Source organism: Nicotiana tabacum, chromosome 15 (assembly GCF_000715075.1).
Source record: "Nicotiana tabacum cultivar K326 chromosome 15, ASM71507v2, whole genome shotgun sequence".
Taxonomy (NCBI): domain Eukaryota; kingdom Viridiplantae; phylum Streptophyta; class Magnoliopsida; order Solanales; family Solanaceae; genus Nicotiana; species Nicotiana tabacum.
The window spans coordinates 2,031,651-2,057,282 of NC_134094.1; the positions used below are offsets into that span (position 1 = coordinate 2,031,651).

General features: G+C 33.6%; 2 protein-coding genes and 1 non-coding gene across 3 annotated transcripts; all 3 read right to left on the reverse strand.

Moving 5' to 3' along the window:
- Positions 1-2,103: 2,103 nt before the first annotated feature.
- LOC107794689 (ethylene-responsive transcription factor ERF061-like) lies at positions 2,104-3,697 on the reverse strand. Its single transcript, XM_016617204.2, has one exon. The coding sequence runs from the start codon at positions 3,437-3,439 to the stop codon at positions 2,402-2,404; it is 1,038 nt and encodes a 345-aa protein (XP_016472690.1). The 5' UTR covers positions 3,440-3,697; the 3' UTR covers positions 2,104-2,401.
- Positions 3,698-15,270: 11,573 nt separating this feature from the next.
- Positions 15,271-15,355, reverse strand: LOC142170064 (small nucleolar RNA snoR114). The gene has a single exon (XR_012699677.1). It is a non-coding gene; the product is annotated as a small nucleolar RNA snoR114 (small nucleolar RNA).
- An 830-nt stretch (positions 15,356-16,185) lies between these two features.
- Positions 16,186-24,575, reverse strand: LOC107794693 (long chain acyl-CoA synthetase 4-like). The gene is made up of 19 exons (XM_016617211.2): positions 24,403-24,575; positions 23,414-23,477; positions 23,223-23,312; positions 23,041-23,097; positions 22,419-22,467; positions 22,125-22,201; positions 21,680-21,719; positions 21,498-21,592; positions 21,184-21,351; positions 20,963-21,073; positions 20,805-20,892; positions 20,465-20,531; positions 19,816-19,891; positions 19,599-19,716; positions 18,586-18,831; positions 18,351-18,490; positions 17,667-17,849; positions 17,252-17,371; positions 16,186-16,364 (listed from the first exon to the last, which is right to left on the reverse strand). Exons 1-19 carry the CDS (start codon positions 24,549-24,551, stop codon positions 16,329-16,331), a joined length of 1,974 nt encoding a protein of 657 aa, XP_016472697.2. The 5' UTR covers positions 24,552-24,575; the 3' UTR covers positions 16,186-16,328.
- Between the last annotated feature and the right edge of the window lie 1,057 nt (positions 24,576-25,632).

A 25,632-nucleotide genomic window follows, 5' to 3' on the forward strand; every position in this document is an offset into this window, starting at 1 on the left:
TAAGATTGAGTTGGTGCACATAACTCGCTCTCAAGAATATTTTAATAATTTTTTCATAGGTGATTTTCTCCACAATATGCATAAGGAAGATCAAAAGTAGAATTACCAACATCAAAACTCTCATAATTCCAAGATGCCATGTTTCTAAAATCAACAAGTAAAACAAAAATTAAAAAAGTCAAATACAAGAAAACAAAAATAAAAGTTCAAACTTGCAACCTAGCAATATGTACACCTACAACTACACCGTTAGTTCCCCGGCAACGGTGCCAAAATTTGATCACGCCCAACTCTAGTCCTAAAAAAGGATAAGCGGTCGCTGCAAATATAATCCAGTCTAAAAGTTCGGAGTCGAATCTCACAGAGAACTAAAGTTTAGCTACAATTGTTCAGTATTACTAAGAAATACAAGTTCAAATAATTTCATAGTTATAAAGATTGTAATTTTTATTTTAAACTAAGTAATTAACAAATACAAAAAGTAGTAAAATTATCAACTAACAAGACTAAGGAGGTCTAGAGTTATGATTTTTTCAATTGTCGGAATTCTCCCCGCTAAGTTTTTTATAATTTCGCCTAAGTATTCTCTACCGATCGTGAATACTTCGGGTGTCGTAATTCTCTTCCGAGCAACAACAACAATTTACTAGACATATTCTTCCGAACTACGCTAGCTGGCACTAATTCACCGCTCACTAAGATCGCACCAAGGTTTCGTTATTCCTAATACCACTTTTAAACCCTCCGTATTGATTCCTCACATACGTTAGGAGTGATAGTGTTCAACAACTACCTAAATATGTACCCTTTTCCAAGCAATACACACTAAATAGGCACAGTCAATTGATGCTCATTCAATCAACAACAATAAACACGTAGTTGAACAAGTAGAGAAATCCAACGGCTCAATTATATAAACACGTAATAAGAATTCATCCTATAAAAGGTTCCATCAAAACCCTAGATAACAAATTAGTTATTCATAATAGTATGCAAAACTACAATACTAGAATTGATAACCAATAATGAAAATAGGAAGAAGGAAGTGAAAAACTCGTAGAAGAATTCTCCGCCTTGCTCCTAGTGTGTTCTTGCCTCCTTCGGTCGATTTCTCTCTCCTAAGGTCGAAATTCACTCCTTAAAAACGTCACATCCCCTTCATAAATGAGTTTAAGGACTATTTATATGTGATAGGGTTTGCATGGGGCGAAATAATACAAGCCCACTTCAGAACAACCTTTTTAGGTTAGCTCGTTCACTCTCTGGTGCGCACGCGAGAATGAACGAGAGAAGTGCTTCTCTTCGAGAGTGAACGAGAGAAGTGCTTCTCTTTTTCTTTTCCTTCTAGGTTTCTCGTGCACTTCCATGCCTTTTTTCCATAATCCGTTGTATTTCTCAAGCTTTTCCTCAGCTAGCTCGTTCACTCTCTCGTGTGCTCGCGAGAGTGAACGAGCAAAATTCTTCTTTTGTCCTTTGATGCCGAATCAACTTCTTTTGCTCACTTTTCGTCCAACTTGCTCCTACACATAAGAATGCACGTAATGAGTATAATTCACTACAAAATGTCATGTAACCTACCGTTACCATACAAGTTATGAGATGAAAGTACACCGAAAAATATGTATTTTTGGCCGTTTATCAACTGTGCCAACTGGGATCCCATAAAAATTAATTCCATAGGTCCTGCTATATCTCACATTTTCTTTGCCGATGACCTAGCCTTGATGGCTAAGGTTAATGATAAAACATGCACCACTATCTCTAACATTCTTTCTATTTTCTGTAACCTATCGGGTCAAAAAATCAACTCCCTAAAGTCCAAGATTCTATATTGTCCTCAAACCCATCAATAGGCAATCTCCAAACTTCTCAATATCTCCATTAGTACTAGTTTTGACAAATATTCTTTTATAAGTTAAATCCATATTGGATTTGTTAAGAGACATGTGAGGCGGACAGAAGACACAAATAATGTGTATAACCGATCTTAACTAATTTGAGACTAAAGCATTATTGATTGATTGATGATAAACAAGGAATGCGAACTATCTCTTTATGAAAGATCATTCCTTTCCAAGCTAAGAAGTAGGGTAATATACACTAGGGTTTAAAAGATTCAAACTTTATTAGAATAAGCAAATTCCCAAACAATTTGATGCATTAAAACTGATAATGAACAACTAATAATATTCTTTGTTCATCCTATAGAGAAACAAAAGTCAGACCAAGAGAGACTAATAGTGCTCAACTTGACAAAAGAAATCATAACTAAATAACTACACATTCTTCAAAATTAACCATTTACATTGTCAACAACATAAAATAGTCTCTATAGATCTCGAGATAAGATTCTGAATAAGTCGAAGATTCAAATCACGTGAAGAGTAAGTCGATATAACTTCTAATTAGCCAAAATCGACCATATCAACTCAGGATCAAAAGAAGGCATTCTCCCAAGAGAACAATCTTCAAACTCCAATTCCATTGGTCTTTCGAACTGATGTGTGATGCCAGTGATATGACAGTTGGAATCGTCGTTCTTGGGCCCCACATGGCAGTCATCAAGAAGAGAACAAGGCGAATTCTCACTCTTCCACAATCTATCTTCAGAAGTACTTTGTGAAATCACATCACTATTACTCCAACTCTCATTACAAACAATTGAAGAAGAACAAGATGATGACTCCAAATCCAAACTTTTTGCAACTTTTTTATCACTTTCAACAATTTTCTTGGCACCCTTTTTAGCTCTCTCCCTTTTAACCTTCTGGCACATAGCTTGAATCTTAGCATCCACTGAATTTTTCAAAGCATTCATCTTTGTACTATCTCCAAATCCTAACTTACTCAAATCATCGCGAATATTTGGAAAATTCAATCGTGGATATTCGCCTCGAAGTTTATATGCAGCTCTATCATAAGCATAAGCTGCAGCCTCAGCAGTTTCATAAGTTCCAAGCCAAACTCTCATTCTATTCTGAGGTAGTCTTATTTCAGCCACCCATTTTCCCCAGTGCCTCTGTCTCACTCCTCTATATAACTTTTTTTTACTTGGACAAATATTATTTTGTGAATATAAAGAATTGTTTTGATGTGGGGTTTGTGTTGAAGTTGTTGGAATTGTAACATTTGTTCTATTTTCTTCCCAAAATTTTTGTAACAAATCTTTTTGTCTAAGGTAGACTGAAGAACCAAAATTGTCCGGGAGTGGGACGTAGTTGTTATTGTTGCCGACGGACGAACCTAGAGGCTCAAAAATAGGATTAGTAGTAGGCATTTGATTATTTGATTCTTGGCAATGAGAAAAGATTGAGTCTAAAGCGTTGGTACTACTTGTTAATAGGATTTGAGATAAGGAAGATCTAATTTGAGCAGCCTCATCATATGTGTAAGACATGTTTTCTTGAATTTTGCTCATGCTTTCTTGAATTTTGCTCATGGTTTCTTGAACTCTATAAAATCTCTTAAAGAAATTAAGTTCCTAAGATAGACAAGTGATGTAGTAGAAAATAGAAAGGAAAAAGGGGGAAGGGGTACTTAAAATTTGCCCCTTTTCTTGAGAATTAACAAAAATAAGGTTGAAGAAACTAAAAGAGAGAAGTAAACTGATCTAGAGAAAATATGAGGATTTGTTAAAAGTTGGGGCTTGAGAATGAAGATTTAGAGTTTGATATTTGTGGTGTTGTGGCCAAGTTTGGTCTCTTCTTTGGTGTATTTATAGCTGCAGAGTAAAGGATCTTTTTCTTAAAGGCTCATAACTTTTTATATTCAAAAAGTCACATTTATGATTTACCTTTTCACTTTTATCTTTTTTAACGATCCATGTTTTAACCAAAGAATGGGTCAAAATTACTTTTTTATTGTCCCAACTGATCTTATACTCGCATTGTGCCCGACTAATTTAGATTCATGTCTCGTAAGACTCACTAATGATAAAAGCGCTTCCTACTAGATTTTTTCTTATTTTGATGGCTCAAAAGGAAATTAAATTTTTCACGATTATTTTCATATAGCGCGAATCTGGATCACAACACAAATACAGATATCGAACATCTGATGGGAACCAAAATATCTTTTCTCGAACAACATAAGATAACAATGAAATAATATCGGAATAAAAGGCAATCCGGTGTACAAACATCCCGCGTTCAGGCATGGTCAGGGAAAGAGTCGCACCCCAAGGAATGTAATGTGGACAGCTAACCCTAATGCTTTGGTCCAACTAGTAGTAATTTCTATTAGGTTCCATATTTTTTCTTTCTATACTGCCTCATCCTTGTAGCTAGGTCAAGAAAAAACCTTTGGATCGAGATCCACAACTATGGATTTCTATTTTTTTTTATTTGTTTTTGCTTTCATCGAATATGATCTACTATTCTTATTTGTTACTCGACCATTAACTTCTTCTTTTGAAAAAATGGAATTATTTCTATATCTCGCATCTACGGGATACATTAATGACTGCTTCTATTGAACAAGAAAGAAAAATATCTGAATGAAAAGTTTGTACAATCCCTCATAAACAGGCTGTAAATTAGAAGAAATGAATGCAGAGTTTGAAAAGAAACTTTAGAAGTTAGAAGAAATCACATTCATAATTCACAAATCACAACTGGTGGTTTGACTATTTGACTCTGCCAAATGGTTAGTATTCTCCGTGTGGACCCAAAATAGAGTGGACCCCAATTTATTGATGAGATACAAAAAGCTACTTTATGTATTTACTCTGTTGTTTCTATTTAAATGATCTAATTTGACTCGACACAAAGTTTAAGAAATAAAAGAAGACTTTTAAAATATGTGAATAAAATGGATAAAATAAAAAGTTCAATGTTAAATTATTTTTAAATATAAAAATATGTCATTCTTTTTAAACAGACTAATAAAAAAAATGTGTCAGCTAAATTGACAGTAATGAGTAATGACTCATAAGAGGACTTTTGCACGGTTGAGCTTATTTCTTCTTTACATCTCCTGCTTTGTGGCAGGAGAAATCTGCTTTCATTTTTTTTTAAATAATCATTTTATATTTGAAACTCGCTTAATTAACCGACGTTTATGCAAGATCTATTTAAGGGAAAACGCTTCTTTTAAAATTCTCAAGGTTTAAATTTGAGACCTTTAACTAAGGATGAATGACTTAAAATTTCTTATTAAGAGTGGAGGGATCGTATTTGTCACATTATACCCTGGCGGTAAAAAATAATCACTATGTGTTCTATTTTGAAATATACACATATAATTTGAATTATTTAACCTAGGAACTATGTGAAAAAACGTTCTCTTTGCATTTTTCCTTTTTATGGTGGGGGAGGATTCGGAGGCGGAGCTAGAATGCGAAATACGAGTTTGGTCGAACTTAGTAGCTTTGGTCTAAACCCTCTGTATTCGTTGAATATCTATAAATTATTAACTTTGAACCAGTAACTTAAACGGAGTAAAATCTTGAACTTATAAGCTTTAAATCCAAGTTGTGCCTTTGACAGAATTTAAAAAAAAAGTTTTCAAAATTGCATGGTAATAAGGAAAGTGTGAAAAACGAGCACGATGGTAATAAGCTAAATTAAGTAAAAGCGACAAGCCATATGCTAAACACCCAATATTTCAAAATTCCACCAAACTTGGATATTGTTTCAGTGCACATATCCAACAAGTTAACCTGCATATTACTGTATTATGAAAAAAAGTCAAAAATAGCAGCATCCATTTTCATGAATAATAATAATTGCTAAAGAGTTTATATTATACACATTTAAAACGGACAGCTTGTTGCACAAGGTATTCCGTATTCATGTAGGGTTCGGGAAAGGGCCGCACCCCCGTGTGATGTAAATAGCCTAACCTAATACAAGTCAGTATAAAAAAAAAATATTATCTTATCACTTTTACTTATTATAGTAGGTAACTTATCTTATTTTCAATTGAAAATAAGGAAATTTAGTTGCAGATATCATTTGAATGACTAGATAATATTTAAAAAAAACAAATACACACATTGTGTATATAACTTAAAGTCATAGTTAAACTAGGCCTTCTTCAAAATGACATATCATTCATTGGAAATTTGAACCCATACATTCTCTTTTGCACGAAATTAGCCAAACAAATATCTAAGAAAACATTACACCAAAAATCTTTTCAATATTTTCTAATGGGAGAGAATAATTTTTATAGGTAATAAGTTTCATTTGAAATTCGAGTGCAACATATGTGTAATTATTATTCCCGTACTTATATAATATTTAGAAAAGGATTTATAGTTGATTGTTAACTTGTCAAATGCAACTTATAAATTATGATAATAGCAATCTTTTTTTCCTGATATATGTATTGGTAATCTAATGTGCCTTTTCTCCTCTAAAGATTGAGTAGATTTCTAAAGACAAGCCAATCCAATTAGTCCAAAAAAAGGTTCTCGAGCCATAGTTTCACCTTACATATATAATTAGTTAGTACATAAATAGAGGTGAATTAAAAAATTAAAAATAAGTATATTTGAATATTGCAAAAATTGTGGATACTACCACTGCTTCTTCTTCTTTTTCTTTTTTGGGTAACTAACCATTTTTTGTATTAATCACCAGTAACCGTACATAACCATAGCTAACCTGCTTATAAACTCAGCTGCTATATAAAACAATAACAAAGCCTACTCTAAATTATCTATATCAAAACATAAAATTCTGCACCATACTACTAATCCCAGTGGTAGCTCGTAAATTGCATATGTAGGCTATCTCTCGTGCAATACTATCAGATCCTCTGTTTCTCTTTTCAAAGAGCCTCAAGTTCCAAATACCCATCAATCAACCACTTATTCCCTAGCCATCAAAATCTTACCTTATCCGTCTCCGTCTCCATCTCCTATCTCTAATTGCTCCTATAAAAAGCCTCTCTTTACCAAAACATCAAATTAATTAATTAATTAATTTCGTCATCTAATTTTGTTTTTTTAATTACACTCTCTCTTTGGAATGGATTGTCGACAGATGGATGGAGTAGCGAAAAGAAGACGTAAATGAGTTGAGTGGTGTTAAAACACAAAATAAGCTGCTATCAAATTGGGTGCCTAATTTCATTAAATACGAAAAGTTAGTAAAATAGCACGGGCTAGCCACGAATTGATAATTGAAAAATAGTCAGCGTTTGCAAAGTCATTGAAAAATAGTCATTATTTTGCTACAACACGAAAAGTTCCAGTATAATATACTGGAGATTGGTGCACTTGTGTATGAACTTCCAGCATATTATGCTGGAACTCCAGCACACGGAAAGTTCCAGCATAATATACTGGAGATTGGAGCACCTATGTATGAACTTCCGGCATATTATGCTGGTCTAGCATATTATGCTGGAACTCCAGTATATTATGCTGGAAGTTCACATGTAAAAAATTCGAACTCTAGTATATTATGCTGGAATATTTTTCGGATTTTGAACAGTGTTTTCGTTCAAATTTATCTTTACATGAAAAGGTAATTAAATTTCGATTACTTTTAAAATTATTGCTATTTTTTAATTAACACTTATAAATTTGACTATTTTTTAATTTCACCCGAAAAGTTAGCATTGAAAATGAAATGAATGGCCTTGTGTAGACAGGGCTCGTGTAGCATTGGGCCCACATATCTTTCATTTATGGCCCAAAAAGCTTTTCTCTGTATTTGCATGTGATCCAGACCTAACTCCTCTCTTCCAATTTACAAAAGTCAAAATCCAAATTTGTACCCTTTGCATCTTTTGGCTATAGTTACTCAAAAAAAAGAAAATAGTCAAAAAATATATAATATATATAAATAATTTATACATAATCAGTATATATTTGGTTAATGAATGTAATTGTTTTTTGCTGATGGGCCCAATGTGTAACTTGCCCAAACCCCTTCCACTTAGAGACGAATGCAATGTTACAACTTGCGATATCGGATTTATCTTAACTTAATATTTTTTTATATGAAGTATAAATTGATGGGTAAAAGTTTAATAAAATTGCAATAATTAGTAAATAAGAATCCATAATCTTAAAAGTACGATTAGTTCCTAAAACAAATAAAAAAGTGTGTGGGACATGGCAGGTTGAAAATTCACGAGTTAAGACTCAACCCAAATCGTTTGCCACCTTATTCCGATTGAGCCTTAACTCATGAAATTTTCAACCCGACCTGTCCGACACACCATTTTTATTTGCTTTCAACCTGTCTCGTATTAAAAAAGAATATTTTCACCGCACCCAACGTATCATTTTATCTTGCTCTACAAAAGAATTTTCTTGTCCCGCCCAACACACTATTTTTATGTATTTTCAACCCGTCCCGCCCTACAAAGAACTTTCTCGCCCCTAGTGCAAGGCGGGTACTAATTTAAAGACTCGCCTAGCAAAAAGGTGAGTTTTGGCAGTATTAGGGGGACTGAGTCATATTTGAACCAACTTAGAAGCGAGCTGACGCGGACTAAAAAGAGTGCTCATTTGATCCCCTCAAATGGTCCCAATTTTTTTCATATCCACCTGGTTATTTGACACGTCACTACTCCATTGCTTATCTAACGACCAAATTAAAAAACAAATAATATTGACGTAATCATGATATCATGATTAGCACATACAAATGTATTATTTCTTGAAATTTTATCTATGAAGAAAAAAAGGTTTCAAAATCTTAAGAGTAATATTTCTATTTGATTGTATTTATCTATTTTCTTGTGAGATACTTGCAACTTTTGTATTTTATATGACGGTAATTAATTAAATATTGAATTTAATATTTAAAAAATTGACACATACCAAATGAATGCTTAACATTAGTATAATTTTAAACATGTCATGATGTTTCTTTTTTGGTAATTAACATGTCGTGATATTTCAATTACTATAAGAGCATGTTATTAAGATCATGGTATGTTTAAAGTTGATTTTTTTTTTTAAATATAACAAAAAATCATTCTTTTAGAATAAAAAATAAAAAATATTCATACAAGATATATGAAACTGATGGAGTAATACATAGTAATATATAAACGTTAACTCTAGAAAGCAAATGAAACTTGGAAAAGATTGAACTTTGTTACGAGAAATTCAAAGAAAATAAATTTTAGGCATATCTCCAATGAATAATTACTTTAATGGCAACTTATTTCACTTTTGTGGGGACTATAATTGCTACAAAATGTTAGCATTTATACCACTAAAGTTGGCACAAAGTTAAGGTTATTGTGACGAAGAGAGTTGCTTGTGAAATGATAAATTATTTTTGCGACGACTAAAGTCACTACTAAAGGTCGAAATGTCGTCATAGTTGGACGCTTTTTCTGTTGGCGACCTAGTGTGCCGATATTTAGTGGCGACTTTTCACTTTTAGGGGCGATTATAGTCGCCACAAAAATAATTTATCTATTCAAACATCCGTTATAGGAGGACGGACCGAGGATTTGGGAGCTCAGTAATCGTCTTAGCATAAATACTATCGGGTGTCCCTTGCTCGAAGATATTTATATTTGTGCCGACTTTAGTTGCCACAAATACTATTATTTTTAAGACAAATTACCTTATCTTGTTTAAGTTTAAGTCCTATCTTATTTACTTTAGACTTCCATTATATCAAATTCAATGAATTTTTGTTTTTGAGTTTCTTGAAAAAATTATTTCTGCACATCTATTTTATATTAGATATTTGTTGCCAGTTCATATATATAATTGACGAATTTGTTAGACGTTTGCGTCCAAGTGAGCGGTGACTTTCTCTTCAAAATAAACTATTAAGCTAATACCGGTCACGCTATAAATAAGGTTCAATTGTTGATTTTAATATTTACGAGTGAAAAATAGATAATATAAATGAGTGAAAAATAATGGGTAAAGGTTGGATGAGTCGATATAAGTCCTACAAGTGTTTTTTTTAATTTAAAAAAAGTTAAATATTTTCTTGGGAAACGTGTATATCATAAATTCATAATTAAAAGTGATAAATTTGTCAACCGATAAAAAGAATTATAGGTCTCATTTAAAATTCGGTTAAGAAAACAATAAATTCTTGGAATAAAAAGATGGTATCAATGGTGTCACTATTGAGTGGCTATTTCTAATTCTTATGTTGCTTTCTTTGCAAATTACAAATTAGTACTATTCCTCAATATTTCAACCTTTTCAAATGTACTTTCCGTATTGGAAAGGACCATTATTTAAAAACAAATTCTTATAACCGTTCGGTATTCGGTATTGATTATTCATTGATCTGATTAATTCAAAATTGCACTGCATAAAATCTTTTAAAAATGAAACCACTCTTTACCAAAGATTTTTCATTCTCAAGATTCAAACAGTGGTTAAGTTTAATGTCAATTTATTTTCATGTCTACTTAGTCATGGAAAGACATATTGTCAATTTAGTTTCAATATTATGAATTCTAATTACAAAACAAATTGAAAATGCATAAATGTATAACTCTTCAGTAATCAAGATATGGTCCCCTCTTATCGTAATCTCCATGTTGTTTTCTTTTGATATGGAAATGCATAGGCATTGTCTCCCTCGAGCTTCATGCCTTAGCTGTATTATTTTGTTGAAATTGACATCATTTAAGAAATTAAAAAAAATAAAAAGAACTTAGACATCAAATCTTATAAGATCACTTTAATTTTGGAATATTACAAATTCACAATCAACTCCATCAAAGGCCCCCTTGCAAACTCTTCCATAAGTTTATACAATTTTTTTTGTCTTTCTATATTCAAGTAGTAAGATGTATTGTCCTTTTATTTTTTTTCTTTGTTTTCTTAATTTTGACTGTCCTAATTGGTACATTAGAACCAAAATAGCATAAATTTGAAAAGGGTGTATAACCCTTGGATTTTGTTGTGGTTTATTGAGCATATGGTGTATCTAAAATGTTTTGATTTGATTAATTCGTATTTTCATCGAATATTCCTGATTGGAGATAAATCACTTCATACGGAAAGGTTTTTCTATTTTTAAGACTCGGTTTCAAAATCTCTCGTTAAAAGCAGAAGAATTCTAGTTAAGAGTGTCCCAAGATCTTTGATATAATGCGAAGAGTGCAACATACACTACTAGAAAATTACCAAAAAGCATCCAGAAAAATCAACGGAAATCGATCGGAATCGAAGAAAAATCGATCGATTTTTGATCGACTTTAATTCATCGAAAAAACAGTGGTCGCTAAAGTTTGGTGACCGTAGTCTGTCGAAATTTTTGACTAGAGTCGGTCGGTAAATTCAACGCACCTTTGACCAAATAATCTGACACAAAACGAAATATACCGACCGAAATCGGTCGGTATTGTAGAAAATAATTTTTAATTAATTTTTAAAGTAGCGGCCGACATCGCATATTTATGTATGTTTTTAAAAATTGTACGTTTCCGACCGAACTCGGTCGTTATTATTAAAATATCCGACCGATTTTGATCGGTAATTTCAGTACTTGAAAAAACTTTATTGTTGATGATACTGACCGATGTCGGTCGATAATTTTAAATTTATGAAAATTTTATTTTAACATTTCCGACCGACCGTGGTCGGTATGCGGTATGTTTTCTAGGTAAGAATTTGGCAGAATACAGTTATTTTACAACTGCACTACCTGCCAACAACCAATAACAACCTATAATGGCAGCATTACATTGCTGTCATTCAACCAATAATAACTATCAAAACTATATTAACAATATTTATAGTGTTTCAAAAAATCCAACAACAAAACATTTCACAAGTTAAAACTTCAAACATCATTCAACGAGTGTTTTGTACTACATCATCTCCATCTCCACTACTACAAGCTTCATCGTCGGCATGGTTCGAAGGATCACGACGAGAAGGATTGGAAGACTCACGAGACCGGGGAATCAGAAAAGCACCACTAGCAAGAAGATTGGCCAGTTGACCTTGAAGGACATTAAATTATTGAAATATTGAAAGTTGAAAGCTGGGTCAACTAATTCACTCATAAGGCGAATGAAAGCTTGAGAAATATTGGTATCTGATTTGATACTTAATAATCTAACTGCAACAAACAACTCAGAATGCATACTCCCTTCACTTAGTGGACAACTAGCGGCCTCTAACTGTTCATAAAAATATTTTGCCTCTTCGTTAGGAGCTTGTTCAACAATTTCATGGAGTCCAAACTCGAAGTGCATCCCAAAAGCATCTGCAACCATTTCATGGTGTCTAGGATGCTGAACGTTATTCCCCACCAACATACTACTTTCACCAACAACTATGTTATGAAATACACCATTAGGACCATCAACGTCTCAATGACTAGTCCACAAAAAATAATTATCCAAAAACCCCTTTCTATAAAGATGAGTCTTAACATCCTCCGATCCCAAAATATACTAACACTTGCATTTCACACAAGGACACCTAATCATCCCTCCAAACTGAAATGGCTCAAGTGACATTGCATGCCTAATAAATTCATTAACCCCTTCTATAAATTCCTCCCTAAAAAATCGGCAATTAGAATAATTCCTGTTATACATTCCACTATGATATTCCATCTACACTGAGAACAAATAAATTGCATGTTATATTAATTGAGTATTCAAATTAATTTATAGTTTAAGTCACATAATAAACTTTAGTAACAATATAGTAAATTTAATAATTTGAGTGGTTATAGGGGTAGTGGCGACGACCCGACGAGGAACAGTGGCGAGGGAGGTGAGGGAGACTTCTAGGGGCTTTATTTTTGGGTGAGGTGAGAGATAGGAGTTGATTTTGGGTGGGGATTTAGGGGAATCGCGAGTGGAAGAGGAGGAGAAGAAATATAGAGAAAAGAGAAAAATTGGGAAGAATCCCGTCTCTGGTAGGTATAATTTGGAAATTTTCGACCGAAATCGATCGGAAAATTCGGTCGGTATGTTTAAGTGGCCTTTGACCGTTTGATCACAACAATTCCGACCGCAATCGGTCGATAATATAATTTTAAATTTAAAATAAATTATTTAATTTAAAACCGACCGACTTAGATACAAATTAATTATATGTACTATATAATATTTAATTAATTGTGTATACATACACACACATATGTGTGTGTGTGTGTGTGAGGGAAGATTGTATATAACAATAATCTATAAGTGTTTGACCATTTTGACCACTAATACCGATGGATTTTGGTCGGTAATCATGTTAAAAATATTTTTTTGTTATCAAAAAAAATAATTGACACTGGGCGGAAAAAAATAAATTAGAATTTCCGACCGACATCGATCGGTATTCTATAATTTTTTTAATTAAACTTTTCTTTGGTAGATAGAATGCAAGTTTGACCAGGCTTTGGTCAAAATTGACTATTTTTCGACTGCAATCGGTCAGAATTTTCAACTGTGTTAGATAAATCAAACTTTCTTTTTTGTGGGACCATATTTTCCGACCGAGTGTAGTGGTATATTTATGTACAATTTGTTATTTGAATTTTTCGACCAATGTACTTAGTTTCTGACAGATTTTGATCGTTTTTTTTCCGACCAATTTCAATCGGTATGCTCTAGACGGATTTTGACAGTTTTCTAGTAGTGATATGATGTATATGTTAAAACTTTTAACCCTATTGTAGAAAAAAATTGGGTATTTATGTGGCCAGAAAAATATAAACGAACGACCTTATTTTCATCGAATGGTCGAAAACTACATTATTATTCATTGAATTTCAAACCGCATATAATATTGTTGTTAGAAGTAAAATAGAAGAAGAGATGACTATATTGTCTAATCAAGGATTCAAGGGGTCACTATTTTTTAAAAAAAACATGTATATATGAGCTGTCAATTTTTCTTGGAATATTTTTGAAAAAGGTACATTTTGGACCCAAGCAACAATGGTCGGTTAGAAAAATTTATCATTTTCTAAACTTTGAAACCGACCTTTTTGGTCTTATCACTTGCAGACCTTTTTGCCCCTCTAAATTGTTTGTTATTACTAAACCCAAATCGCTCGAATTTCACAAGTGAATCGAAAGTTAAATCTATATTGGATCTTACCGGATTGGCCTTAGCTATTCTCTGAAGGACGAGTCTCGTTTTAAATCCCAATTCGGATAAAAAAGTATGTCATGCTAATGTGCTTTGATTAATCCAAATTTTAGGGTAAGCGCCGATGAACACATTGAACTATCCATATAAGCTATAGCGGACTAGCCCTAGTGGCTACTCGGTTTTTGTTAACATATTAATAATTGATTGGATTAATACTTAACTTGTTGCAGCAAATTAGATTAGATTGAAGTCATTAATATTCATTAAAAACTATTACACCGACTTAGAAAATAAGTTAAATGAATACAAGTTATATACATATTATGCTTAACCAAATAGTTAAATGATACTATGTATTTTCACTTTGACTAAAACATTCGAGTTGGATGTTCGAACCGAAATCCAGTACGAAACAATCATATAATTTGAAGGTAAATATTTACTCGCATCAAATCAGTGAGTACAAGTTATATACACATTATGCTTAACCAAATAGTTAAATTATGTGTATTTTCACTTTAAAATTTACTGCTTGATAAGGGTTAAATTACTTCGTTTAGTGTAAATACAGGGTGCGGCTGAATTTTTAACTAACACTTTTCAAACACTATTCCCTTTAGGGAAAGGCAAATGGGCACTTAGTGTAGAAATTAGAAGATCAGATAGCCAACAAGACAAATTGTTTCCCCCTCGATGTTTGGTATCCACTTTGGAGTCCGACTAATCTGAATTCATACTGGAAAGTCCTACTTTAGAAGGTAAAGTATTGCCTACCAAGGGCGGCTCGATATTCAAGGCTCGAATTTAAGACTTCTGATTAAGGATATGGAAGAGTAACAACAACAACAACAACAATAACAACAACAAACCGAGTGTAATCTACAAGTGAGGTTTGGGGAAGGTAATGTGTACGCAGACTTTACCCCTACTTTGTGAAGGTAAAAAGACTGTTTTCAATAGACCCTCGACTCAAAGAACAGTGACAACACCGCAGTGTTTAGTGATAACTAATAGAAAATCACATTCTCATTAGTTTTAGGTCTTAAGCTCTAAATTAATACTAGTGTTTTATTTTTTCACTTGCATTGCATTATAGGTTATAAACATTCACAAAACAGCGTCTTGTGATAATTTAATGAGCTTGCAAACTTGCTTACCCACTAGGTATAAAGATTATTACGTTTAACCTGTTACTGTGATTTTGAAAAATTAAGGAGTACTAGTTTTAAGGAAAAAAAATAAAAAGCATGAAACTAAAAAGAAATAAAGAAGAGCTCAGAAACACAGATTTTCATCTTATATCAGAAAGGTGTGAAGACCCAAGTCTCACAGCATGTGCAATAATCATCACAGCTCTAATTGCACCAGCCGGGAATCGAACTCGGGTCTGTACTGTGGCAGGGTACTATTCTACCACTAGACCACTGGTGCCTTGTTGTCCTATAACAACATGAAATCATTTACAAACTATTTCTTTTGCACTTGAAGACATAAATAGTATAAAACTCCGGAGCAAGCGGACTTCGCCGGCATGGGCGAAGCCACATGCTCATAAATGACCACCCTTCGCCGAAAAATTACACTGTGTATATAGGTAAAATATTACGTTTTAGAGGTATATAACACATATTGAACACCCTTTTGTCGAGAATTTTTTTCACTTCTTTCAAATTTGAACACCATTGAAGAAATTCCTAGTTTCGTCATTGTTCGCGGTAGTAGCCGACTAGCTTCTTTTCCGGCTAAGTTCAAACAATTCTTTGACCCGTCCAACATAATCCACAGAAATGTTTTTTTTTTTCATCGAAAACATTCATCAACAAGATATGTCCAATGGAGCGTACAACTCATGAATGCATGATCCACGTAACTGGTTTACATAATGAATGCATCCTTCAACCATGTCCGTAAACATCTATTTATATCGGATATTTATACCAAACCAATAAATACATGACACATATCTTTACAAACATAATTATCACTAATTTATAATTAATCAATTCATATTTTCACTTTAATTTATCACTTAAAAATAGTAAATTAGTAGATGTTGATATAAATATCTTGTGCGTATAAGTTTTTACCAAAGATATCCAATAGAATAATGAAATAGTTAGTAGGAGTACTAGGTTTTTAAAAAATCCCTGTTATTGCATTTTCAGCTTTAAACTAAAGCAAACCAATAAAAAATATCTTCCCTTGTATTACAGGCTGATCCAGTTTGATAAAACAATCTCATCATCTTTGAGTGATATGTACAGTACAAAAACCAAAAAAGAGGGAGGTGAAGTTAAAAAGAAAAGCTGCTAGTTTCAGCCTTGTAAGTTCATTTAGCATCCTTGTACATGGTGTCAATCACGTCCTGCACAAAGTAAAATCAGATCAGAAAAGAACATGTAAACTAACAACAAAATATTATCAAAAGATTTGAGCCGATGGTCTATCGGAAACAACTTCTCTATCTTCACAAGATAGATGTAAGGTCTCCGTACACACTACCATCCCCAAACCCATTTATGATAGTGATATATTATTGCTGTATCAATATAGATCAACCGTCATAAGCCTTTTCCGACTAGCTGTATTCCGACGGGTAAAAATCCGTCTGAACGGCGTCGGAAATCATCAAATTCTGATGATTTTCCAATGGGATGTGCAATCGAAAATGGGCGAATTTCTAGTAGTGTTTCGAGGTAACTAGTACCACTTACATGGAGCAGTTACCTATAGTTATCTCTTAAGCGATCCGATGGTGCAAAAATTCTTTTACACCGTCAATGTATTGAAGTTGCACTCATTATATGCAAAGTGCCAACACTAGGTGCAAATGAAGCTCCATTGAGAAAAATGCATAAACGCATTGCACATAAAAGGACCCAAATTAAAGTTGACAGATTGAAACATGGAAAATGCTAAGAACAGTCTTTGGTTGTTCCATGTCAACTACAGGTTAAAGTTACTGAAGTTTCTTTCCTTTTTAAAACCTGAGCTAAAGACCACAAAATACATTATTGGGCATGTCTACTCCTTTTCTTATGTCCATTAAGTTTATATTGTTATCTATGTGAAGAGCATGTAACGGTACACAAAGGCTTTACGAAGACCGTGATGTTGAAAAGAGTAATCATACTTTTTGGACACGACAGAACAAATAAAACCGCAGCAAAACAAAGAGGAAGCCAAAAGAGGAAATGGAAATATTTGCACATGGACATTAACATTCTCACCAGGAGATTAAAGAGAATTTACCTTGTAGTATTTGAGCAACTGTGGTCTTTTCTTCTTAAATGTTGGAGTCAGAAGGTCGCGTTCCATGTCAAATGGCACCGGATCAAGGTGTAGAGCTTTTATGAACTCAAAGCCCTTCAGCTGCAAAAAACAAATGTCATGTTAACATAGGCTTTTCTTTTCTGCAAACGCAACACGAGCACCTATCACCAGTGGCGGAGCCAGAATTTTCATCAAAGAGTATCAAAATATAAATAATTAGATACATCGAAAAGTCAATGGGGAGTCAACGTATTGTAAATATACATAAAATAAAAAAATTTATCTAGCAATATAGTTAATTTTCCGGCGAAGGGGTGTCGCTCGACACCACTTGGTTCAATGTGGCTCCGCCACTGCCTATCACATTATGCAAACAGCCGCGATGAGAACTAACCTTCTTTTCTTTTGCAGCTTTTGTGAGTTCCCCTAGTATGTGCTCTTTCACCTTTGAATTTTCACATAAGGAATTAAAATCTCCAGAGACACCATTCTGTTTAGCCCATTTTTCAACCTCTTGTTTGTTTGGGTTAACTACAGCAACAAGGAAAGACTCAAAGCTGCTTCCATATATCCATATCTGAAGCCAATCAAGGAAAAAGAAAAATGAGTATCGTAGAGCCTAAAATGGATAACAGGTTTTACCAATATGCTCTATTATTTATGAATATTCATTAGATTATGCCCCCAAAAATATTTATATGTACAGCGTGTGATGGCTTAACACTTATACAATATGCTCTATTCTATATTAATATTTATCACATTACGCCCAAAACTGGAACACTAGCTCTTAGGATATCATGGTGCAAAGATTGGCAAAGCTAAGAGAATTTTACAGAAAGCATTGGCATTAAGTTTGACTCGGGAGACAATTTGTCTGCTTTTAAGATTACATATCACTGCCTATATGAATAATGCTTCTTCCTTTTAACAGCATAGTGTCCACACAGATAGACCACAGGCAGTGAACATAACAAATGAAAATGTGCTACCTTATTTGTTTAGAAAATAAAATGCACATATGAAGTCACCAAATTGCTATAGTTAAGAAGAGAATGCATCTAACGGGACTACTTACTGAGTCAATAACAGGATTATTGCCATATATATTCTCCAAATTTTCGACTGCAACATATTCACCTTGTGATAGCTTGAAAATATTCTTCTTGCGATCAATTATCTTCAAGCTACCATTTGGTTGCCACTCACCAATATCCCCTGACAAAAGATTTTTCCGGAGACAAGTCCAATTAAAACTTATTAACAAGCAGGATATTTATAAATACAAGCGCAAAAAAAGAATTCAGAAAAACCTGTGTGGAACCACCCATCAATCATGACTTCTTTCGTAAGGTCCTCACGCTTGTAATAACCAGAAAACACAGTGTCTCCCCTCACGCATATTTCTCCACGTGGTGTGCTTGAAAGAGCGTCATATTCCATTTCAGGAACGGACTCCAAACACACGTCCACATTGGGCACAGGAGGACCAACCGTACCAAGCATATCAAATTGGTTGGGTAATGATACAAATGTACCAGCGCATGTTTCAGTCAGACCTAAAAATAAATCCTGAATCATCAGCTTTGGCAAGAACACACACTAGCAAATCATCCGGAAGGACAATCCAATTACTTCAGCAATAAAAAGAAACCTATTTCAGCTGAAACCTAAATTACCATGCCAGATCAGTTTCTGTAAAACTATATTGGAAGCTACTGCCGAATAGTTCAACAGATTTACCTATTTCAGCTATAGTCAACACCAGTGTTATTAAAGGCGAAAAGCGCAAAAAAACTGTAAGGTCTGTTGGGGCTTTAAGCGCAAATAAAGTGTTGGCTTTAATGAAGAAAGGCGCAAATGGAGAAAAACTACAAACATATATGTGTAGTCCAAGACTAATATCTATAAGCATGAATACCAAATATATTGACAAAGAAATTGTAGAAAATTTACAATAAAGTGAAATATCAATTGTTTAGTGCCGCCTCTTCAGAATAAAGCTCATTGGTAAGGAAAAGTATGCGTTAGAGCCTTGATGACAACACTGAAGCGCCCGCTAAGTGAGGCGAAGCGCTCAACATGTTTTGAGCCTCGCTTCAGGGCGTATGTGCACTTTAAGCGCGCCTTTGATAACACTGGTCAACACTCAAACATAACAACTAAAATGATGTCGCTGACTAGTTCATAAACCATAAGATTTATCATATCTTTTTACAAACAATAAAATAAAAACAGATTAAGGCCGTTGAGATTTTCCGGGATGAAGCATGACTATAAGTTTAACATCATCAGTGGAATTAACGTGAGGGTTACGATAAAATACCATATCCTTGAAGAACATGAGCACATGCAACAACTCGCAGAAAAGCTTCTACATGAGATGAGAGAGGTGCTGCTCCAGATAATATAAGGCGCACTTTGCCTCCTAGCCCATCTTTTACCTAAGCAATCAGCAAATGCAACTAAAGTTACATATTTACTGGTACAACAGGAAGCAAAAAGAGAAGATATAGTAGCTGCTACTAGAGTATCTCCACCACCTTACTGAAAACAACTTTGTCGGAAATTGGAGATGCTTTGTGATATTTACACCCACTCTTCAAATATTGAAGTTTGCTGCAGAATTTCAAAAAATGTTAGTATGATGCAGCCTCCAATAGAAAATACCTCAAATAAGATTCAATATTCATGCTAAACAAAAAAACGGAACCAAATGTCTTCTCAACTATACAGAGTCCAACCAAATGCACTTCTATGGAAAATCGATTCAAAGATGAAAACACTCGTATTGACTTAGAGTACTAATCTTTAAGTGTCTGGAAGTAGAACAGAAAGTGCTAGAATTGTACAACTGTACAGGTATAAATCCCACAATGTGAAACACCCATATTTTAGCCATATAAGTAAAAAGGTATGGACAAATATCAAAAGGCGCTATCATCAGATGCATCTTTTTCCAACCATAGATGCAGTACCTTTCTTGGCAGCAGATGGGACAACTTAATATTTTTTCGATCATCATAAAGACTTTTTTGAACTTTTTTGATTACTTTCGATCATCATAAAGACAAATGAAGCGCCTTAGAAAGCTCAGAGATCGAGTTTAAGACACTGATGTTTGCATCAACAAAAAAGTTTTCCATCTCTTAACTACTCTAATTGAAATGAGAAACATGGAACAGAACTTACCGAGCATATGCAATATTGAACAGGGTGCTCCTTAGCCGACCCCCTGAAGAAATTTTCTGTTGCAAACCTGAGAATGATCATTGCAATTAGTCAAATGCGCACACAATTTTAACTTACAAAAATGCACAAAGTCAAAAGTACACCAGTAGAAAGAAGAAAATTCCACAGTATTTATTTATTTTATGTCTACGCGATTTCTGCAGTTAGTCATATCTAAAGTGCAGTGATACTCCAGTCCAACACACGGATTTCATTAGAAAGGGAGGTCTATATTAGTGATTAGGAGAAAAGGTTTGACACTTTAGATGAATCAATTGTAAGGGAGCAGTAAAGATATTACCTGAATATATTCTGTCTAATACCCGAGGTACTGCACAGAAGACAGTTGGTTTCAGCTCTCCAATGTCTTCAGTTAGTAACTTGACATCCTGCAAACATGATAAGAAGTGCATAAGATAAGCTCTGTCATAATTTTCATAGAAGATGTGGAGATCTTACCCCTCGCCAAAATCCAATTGAGGCACCATGACTAATGAAACATTCTTCAATCACCCGATCAAAGATATGCGCCAAGGGAAGATATGAGAGATATACATCATTCACGTTCAACTGCAATACGAAAACGTTAGATCAAAGAAACACATTTTCAAAAGGGAGATTAAAACTTTGGCTATCCTTTACTTCGAAGCACATGAAAATAGAAAGAACATATATCTCACCGCCTCATGTACACTCTCAAGAAAACGCTTCACTCCAGCTATAAGAGTAACAATGCTATTATTCGAAATCATCACACCCTTGGGTTCTCCAGTCGTTCCACTAGTATACATTATTGTGCAAATATCAGTCTTCTTTTTCACTGGAAGGTCATACTGATTTTTGCTTCCCTGCACATAGTGAGAGGTGTGATGTTTAACTTATAGGGAATATTGAAGTCATATAAGTATGTGATGTTCAAAAAGGTAGGAAAGGGGTGCATCAATCAGTATAAACCCAAGAAAATATACGTATCCTTTGAAAAGAGAAGTCTTACTAGTTGTAGAAACTCATCCCAGGAAAAGAGAGCCGCTCCAAACTTTTCAACCTCTTCCTTTTGTTGAGGAGTAACATGCCCAAAACTCACAACCGCTGGTGATTAAGAACAGGAAACAATTTGCCATAAGATGACATATTTCACACTTCTGAAAAAAGAAAACTAAATTACAATTGACTTACTCTTCAAGTACTTCGCTGCATTTGGAAATGTTTTCAAAAGCTGAAAAAGAATAAGAGCACATTTTAGTAAGAAGCACATCCCTGAATTTTCAACAACATAGCTCCAACTTCAACATTAATAAACTTCTGAAACAACAATCTCTTGAAACATTCTAGTCATTATCCTATTTATTGGAACAATTTATTTCTGAAAGCTATAATAATCGAAAGTTCTATAAAAAATGATGTCCAAGTCTGAAACATTTAAATCTTTTTAAAACAGCATAGAAGTTCAAGCAGATCATTCTTTATCCTGCACGGGCGAGTTAATTTCACTTCCACAGTAGAAAGTCATATATATGTAGCTTGGGGATCAACATGCTTATGGAATCCAAGACTTGATGTTTGAATAGTTAATATAAGACTGTCTATTTAAAGTTGACCTCCTAGGATGTCATGTCTATACCTCGGGAACCTTTTTCTCCTCAACAAAAGCAATTGAAACCTCAGCATGGGAAATGATAAATTCCACTGCACCAGCACCTTAAGACATAAAAAAGATTATCATTATATACTAGTTATTACATCAGCATGACTGGTAAATGTGATAGCCTCTTGGTAGTCAAACTGCACGATCACGCATCTCATTTGAACGAGCCCAGAACATTTCGATTATCCATAAGAGTAACACCAAGGATGATTAAGTCTATTCACAAGGAAGAGCACAGAGCCACTATTATCACAGAAGAAGAATACATACCTAAAGTGTCGTACAGAGGGACACAGTAGAGTCCATGAGCATTGCATGCCTGCATTAATAAGTTGCTATCAGAGTCAATAAGAATTACAGACAAGGTTTAATTTCTAACATCTATCCGGGCAAACAATAGATGTTATAACAAAACAATAGCAGAAATAGTGAGCAGCGAAGATAGGAACCCAGAAAGATTGAAAGTGGACTTGGAAAAAAGAAGAGTAATAAAAGCATCTTGTTATAAAAGGCAAGTGGTCATTCAAAAGATGTTAGGATTTAAAGCAAAAAGGAAAAAAGAATGACTTTATCATTCAGATGCCAAATATTTTCACGGGCATCTTCAGAATCGAAAAGATAGCCAGCTAAACACTGATTAATAGACGTACAATCCAAAGGTTGTCATGTTATAGAATATAGATGTCCATGTATAAACATCAATTTATAAACATAACAGTTTTACCAATAAAACGTGACCTAGAAGAACAGTAATGGAAGTCCTCTCTCGTAGATGTACATTCACAATGCAGAAAACTAAAAAGCGAAAAACAGAGAAAACAAAAAGAAGAAAAAGGAGGACAACATGAAACGCTTCAGACATACACAAAATAAGCAACAGAAAGAGCAATACCTCCATGCTTATAATCCACTCAGGGCAGTTGGCACCATAAATACCACATTTTCCTCCCTAAATCAGAAGTCAAATTGAAAAAGTAAAGAAAATCAAGGGGATGAACAATAATAAACAGGCAACAGAAATCGATAAGTGGAACTATCAAAATAAACAGAGGATAAAGAGAGTTGGAAACTTACTTGTTCTACACCACAGTTCTGGATGGCATTTCCTACTTTTATGACAATGTCATATATTTCTTTGTAAGTCGTCCACACATACTTTCCGGGCTGAAGATAAGAGCAACAAATACAAGAAACAGCTAACATTAGTTCAGAAAACTAAAGTCCTTTGAAAGTAGGATTTGAAACTAATGTGTAGTAAAACATACCTTTCCATCCACAATCTTACGGCGGCCAAGCATTCGGTTGTTGGGATATTTCTCCACTGACATACTGTGACATAGAACAAGAAAGCATCTATAAGTTCCAATATCAGACAGCAAACTTTTACAAGCTTTCTGCCTCTTGCAGAAATGCAGGATAAGGCTGCGTACAATAGACCTTTGTGGTCCTGTCCTTCACCGGACCCCACGCATAGCGGAAGCTTAGTGCACCGGACTGCCATTTTTTACTTTTTTTATTCTAAGTTAAAAAGTATTATGCAAATAGCCAATTACAGCTCAAATTGCTAAAGCCATAGCTTAGTATTAAAATAAGGCACATTGGAAGTGATATGCTTTTGAAAATTATGACTAATTTACTTAGAAGATATCTTCACTGAAGAAGGAGTAGAAAGTGTGGCATAATTCTAAGCAGCCTCTCTGAAAACCACAAAACTAATAGTGTCATAATTAGAGTTTCTTTGAAAGATTTTCAAGTGAAACTGGCAACTAATAGCTGAGATTAAAAGTGTAGTCACCATATGCATGTAAGGTAGCATAATTGAATGGCACAATTTATGCATGCATTCAATTAGCATGAACTGAATGATATTTCTGCTTGAAGCAAGCCTCTTATTATGCACATAATTAACAGCCAAAAGGCACAGATAGCTACTTTTGTGTGAAGATTTTGAAGGAAAAAAAAAGTGAAAGGTCAAAAATCATTCTGCTCATCAAATATATAAAAATGCTACACTGCCACTTAGTGTATGAAATAAAATCGGACTACATATCTAAGTACGAAAAAATTCAAATATCAATCTGAGAACTACACCAATGATCAAATGTATGAAACTAAAATACTACACCTTTTTTGCGAACTAATCCAATAAATTCAACGTAGATATTAAGTAACATTTAGTCAATCAAATTATAACGTAAAATCCACAAGCAGTTTAATCAAAATTTTGCAGTAAATTACTGTTTTTTTTCGTTACCGGAAAATATCCCAACAGCTATCTAAGCCTTCAATCGGAGGTGGAAACCCGCCCTTAGCGAATAAACTCCGATAAACCGGTCCAACTGACGGTTTTCCGTCTTTAGCTGGCTTAGCCGGTTCAACCTCGATTATAAACCTCTCCGCCATCTCCGATCCCTCAATAATTCTCACAAACTGTCAAATATATATATATATATATATATATATATATATATATATATATATATATATATATATAGCTTTTCACTCCGTTATTAAAATTTATACAAGAAGATTGCAAATGTGGGTACACCGATTAATTAAAACATATACAAATTTTCATAAATTTGTGTCAAATTTCTGAGGATTAATTTTGGAGAAATGAGATTGTTTTTTGTTTACGTGAAAATGTAGTTTCAATGGAGAAAGGGAAGTTACGGTTATCAGAATTACGGGTCTCACGGAAAGCTTTTCAGTATTTTGTGCGATATATATAACTGTATGCAGAGTATATTCCTCCCATGCAGTTTAAACTATTTGACGTTAATCCATCCATCCACATTAATTAATTTACGTGGTCCATAATATTTAATTTTTTTTTTAGATATCAAGAAAAAATTAAATTTTTTTTAAAGTTGTCCTTAGAGGAGGATTTTTTTATATTTTCAATGAACAAATTAATATTAATATGGTCAATTTCGTTGTTAATTAATACTAAAAGGTGAATTTCTTAATATGTGTGAAGTTATCCAAAAATTAATTAAAGTGAGCGAGAGATTACCTAAGTTTTAGTAATTAAAATTCCCTAGTTTTAAGTGGCGCTATTAATATTTGGGAAGTCAAAGAAGTTATTCTTTGACCATCAATTTTTAAAGTACTATATTCACTCGATTCAAGTTTACTTATTTATTATTGACTTGACACACCGAAACAATAAATAATATAGTAATTTTATTATATCACCCCTAATTACCAAAATATTGAAAAATGATTGACACACTCAAACAATAAATAATATTGTAATTTTATTATATCACCCCCTAGTTATTATTATTAAATAACTAATTTTGACTATTATAAATCCAAAATATTGAAAAACGATAAGGGTAAAAATAGGTATAATATGATAAATTATTCATTAGTTTTCTAAATTGAACAAGTAAAAGTGGATATTTATTTTTAGTATAATGAACAAGTAAACTTGGACGGAAGAAGTATTTTAAATTATTAATTTATATTGCAACTTATG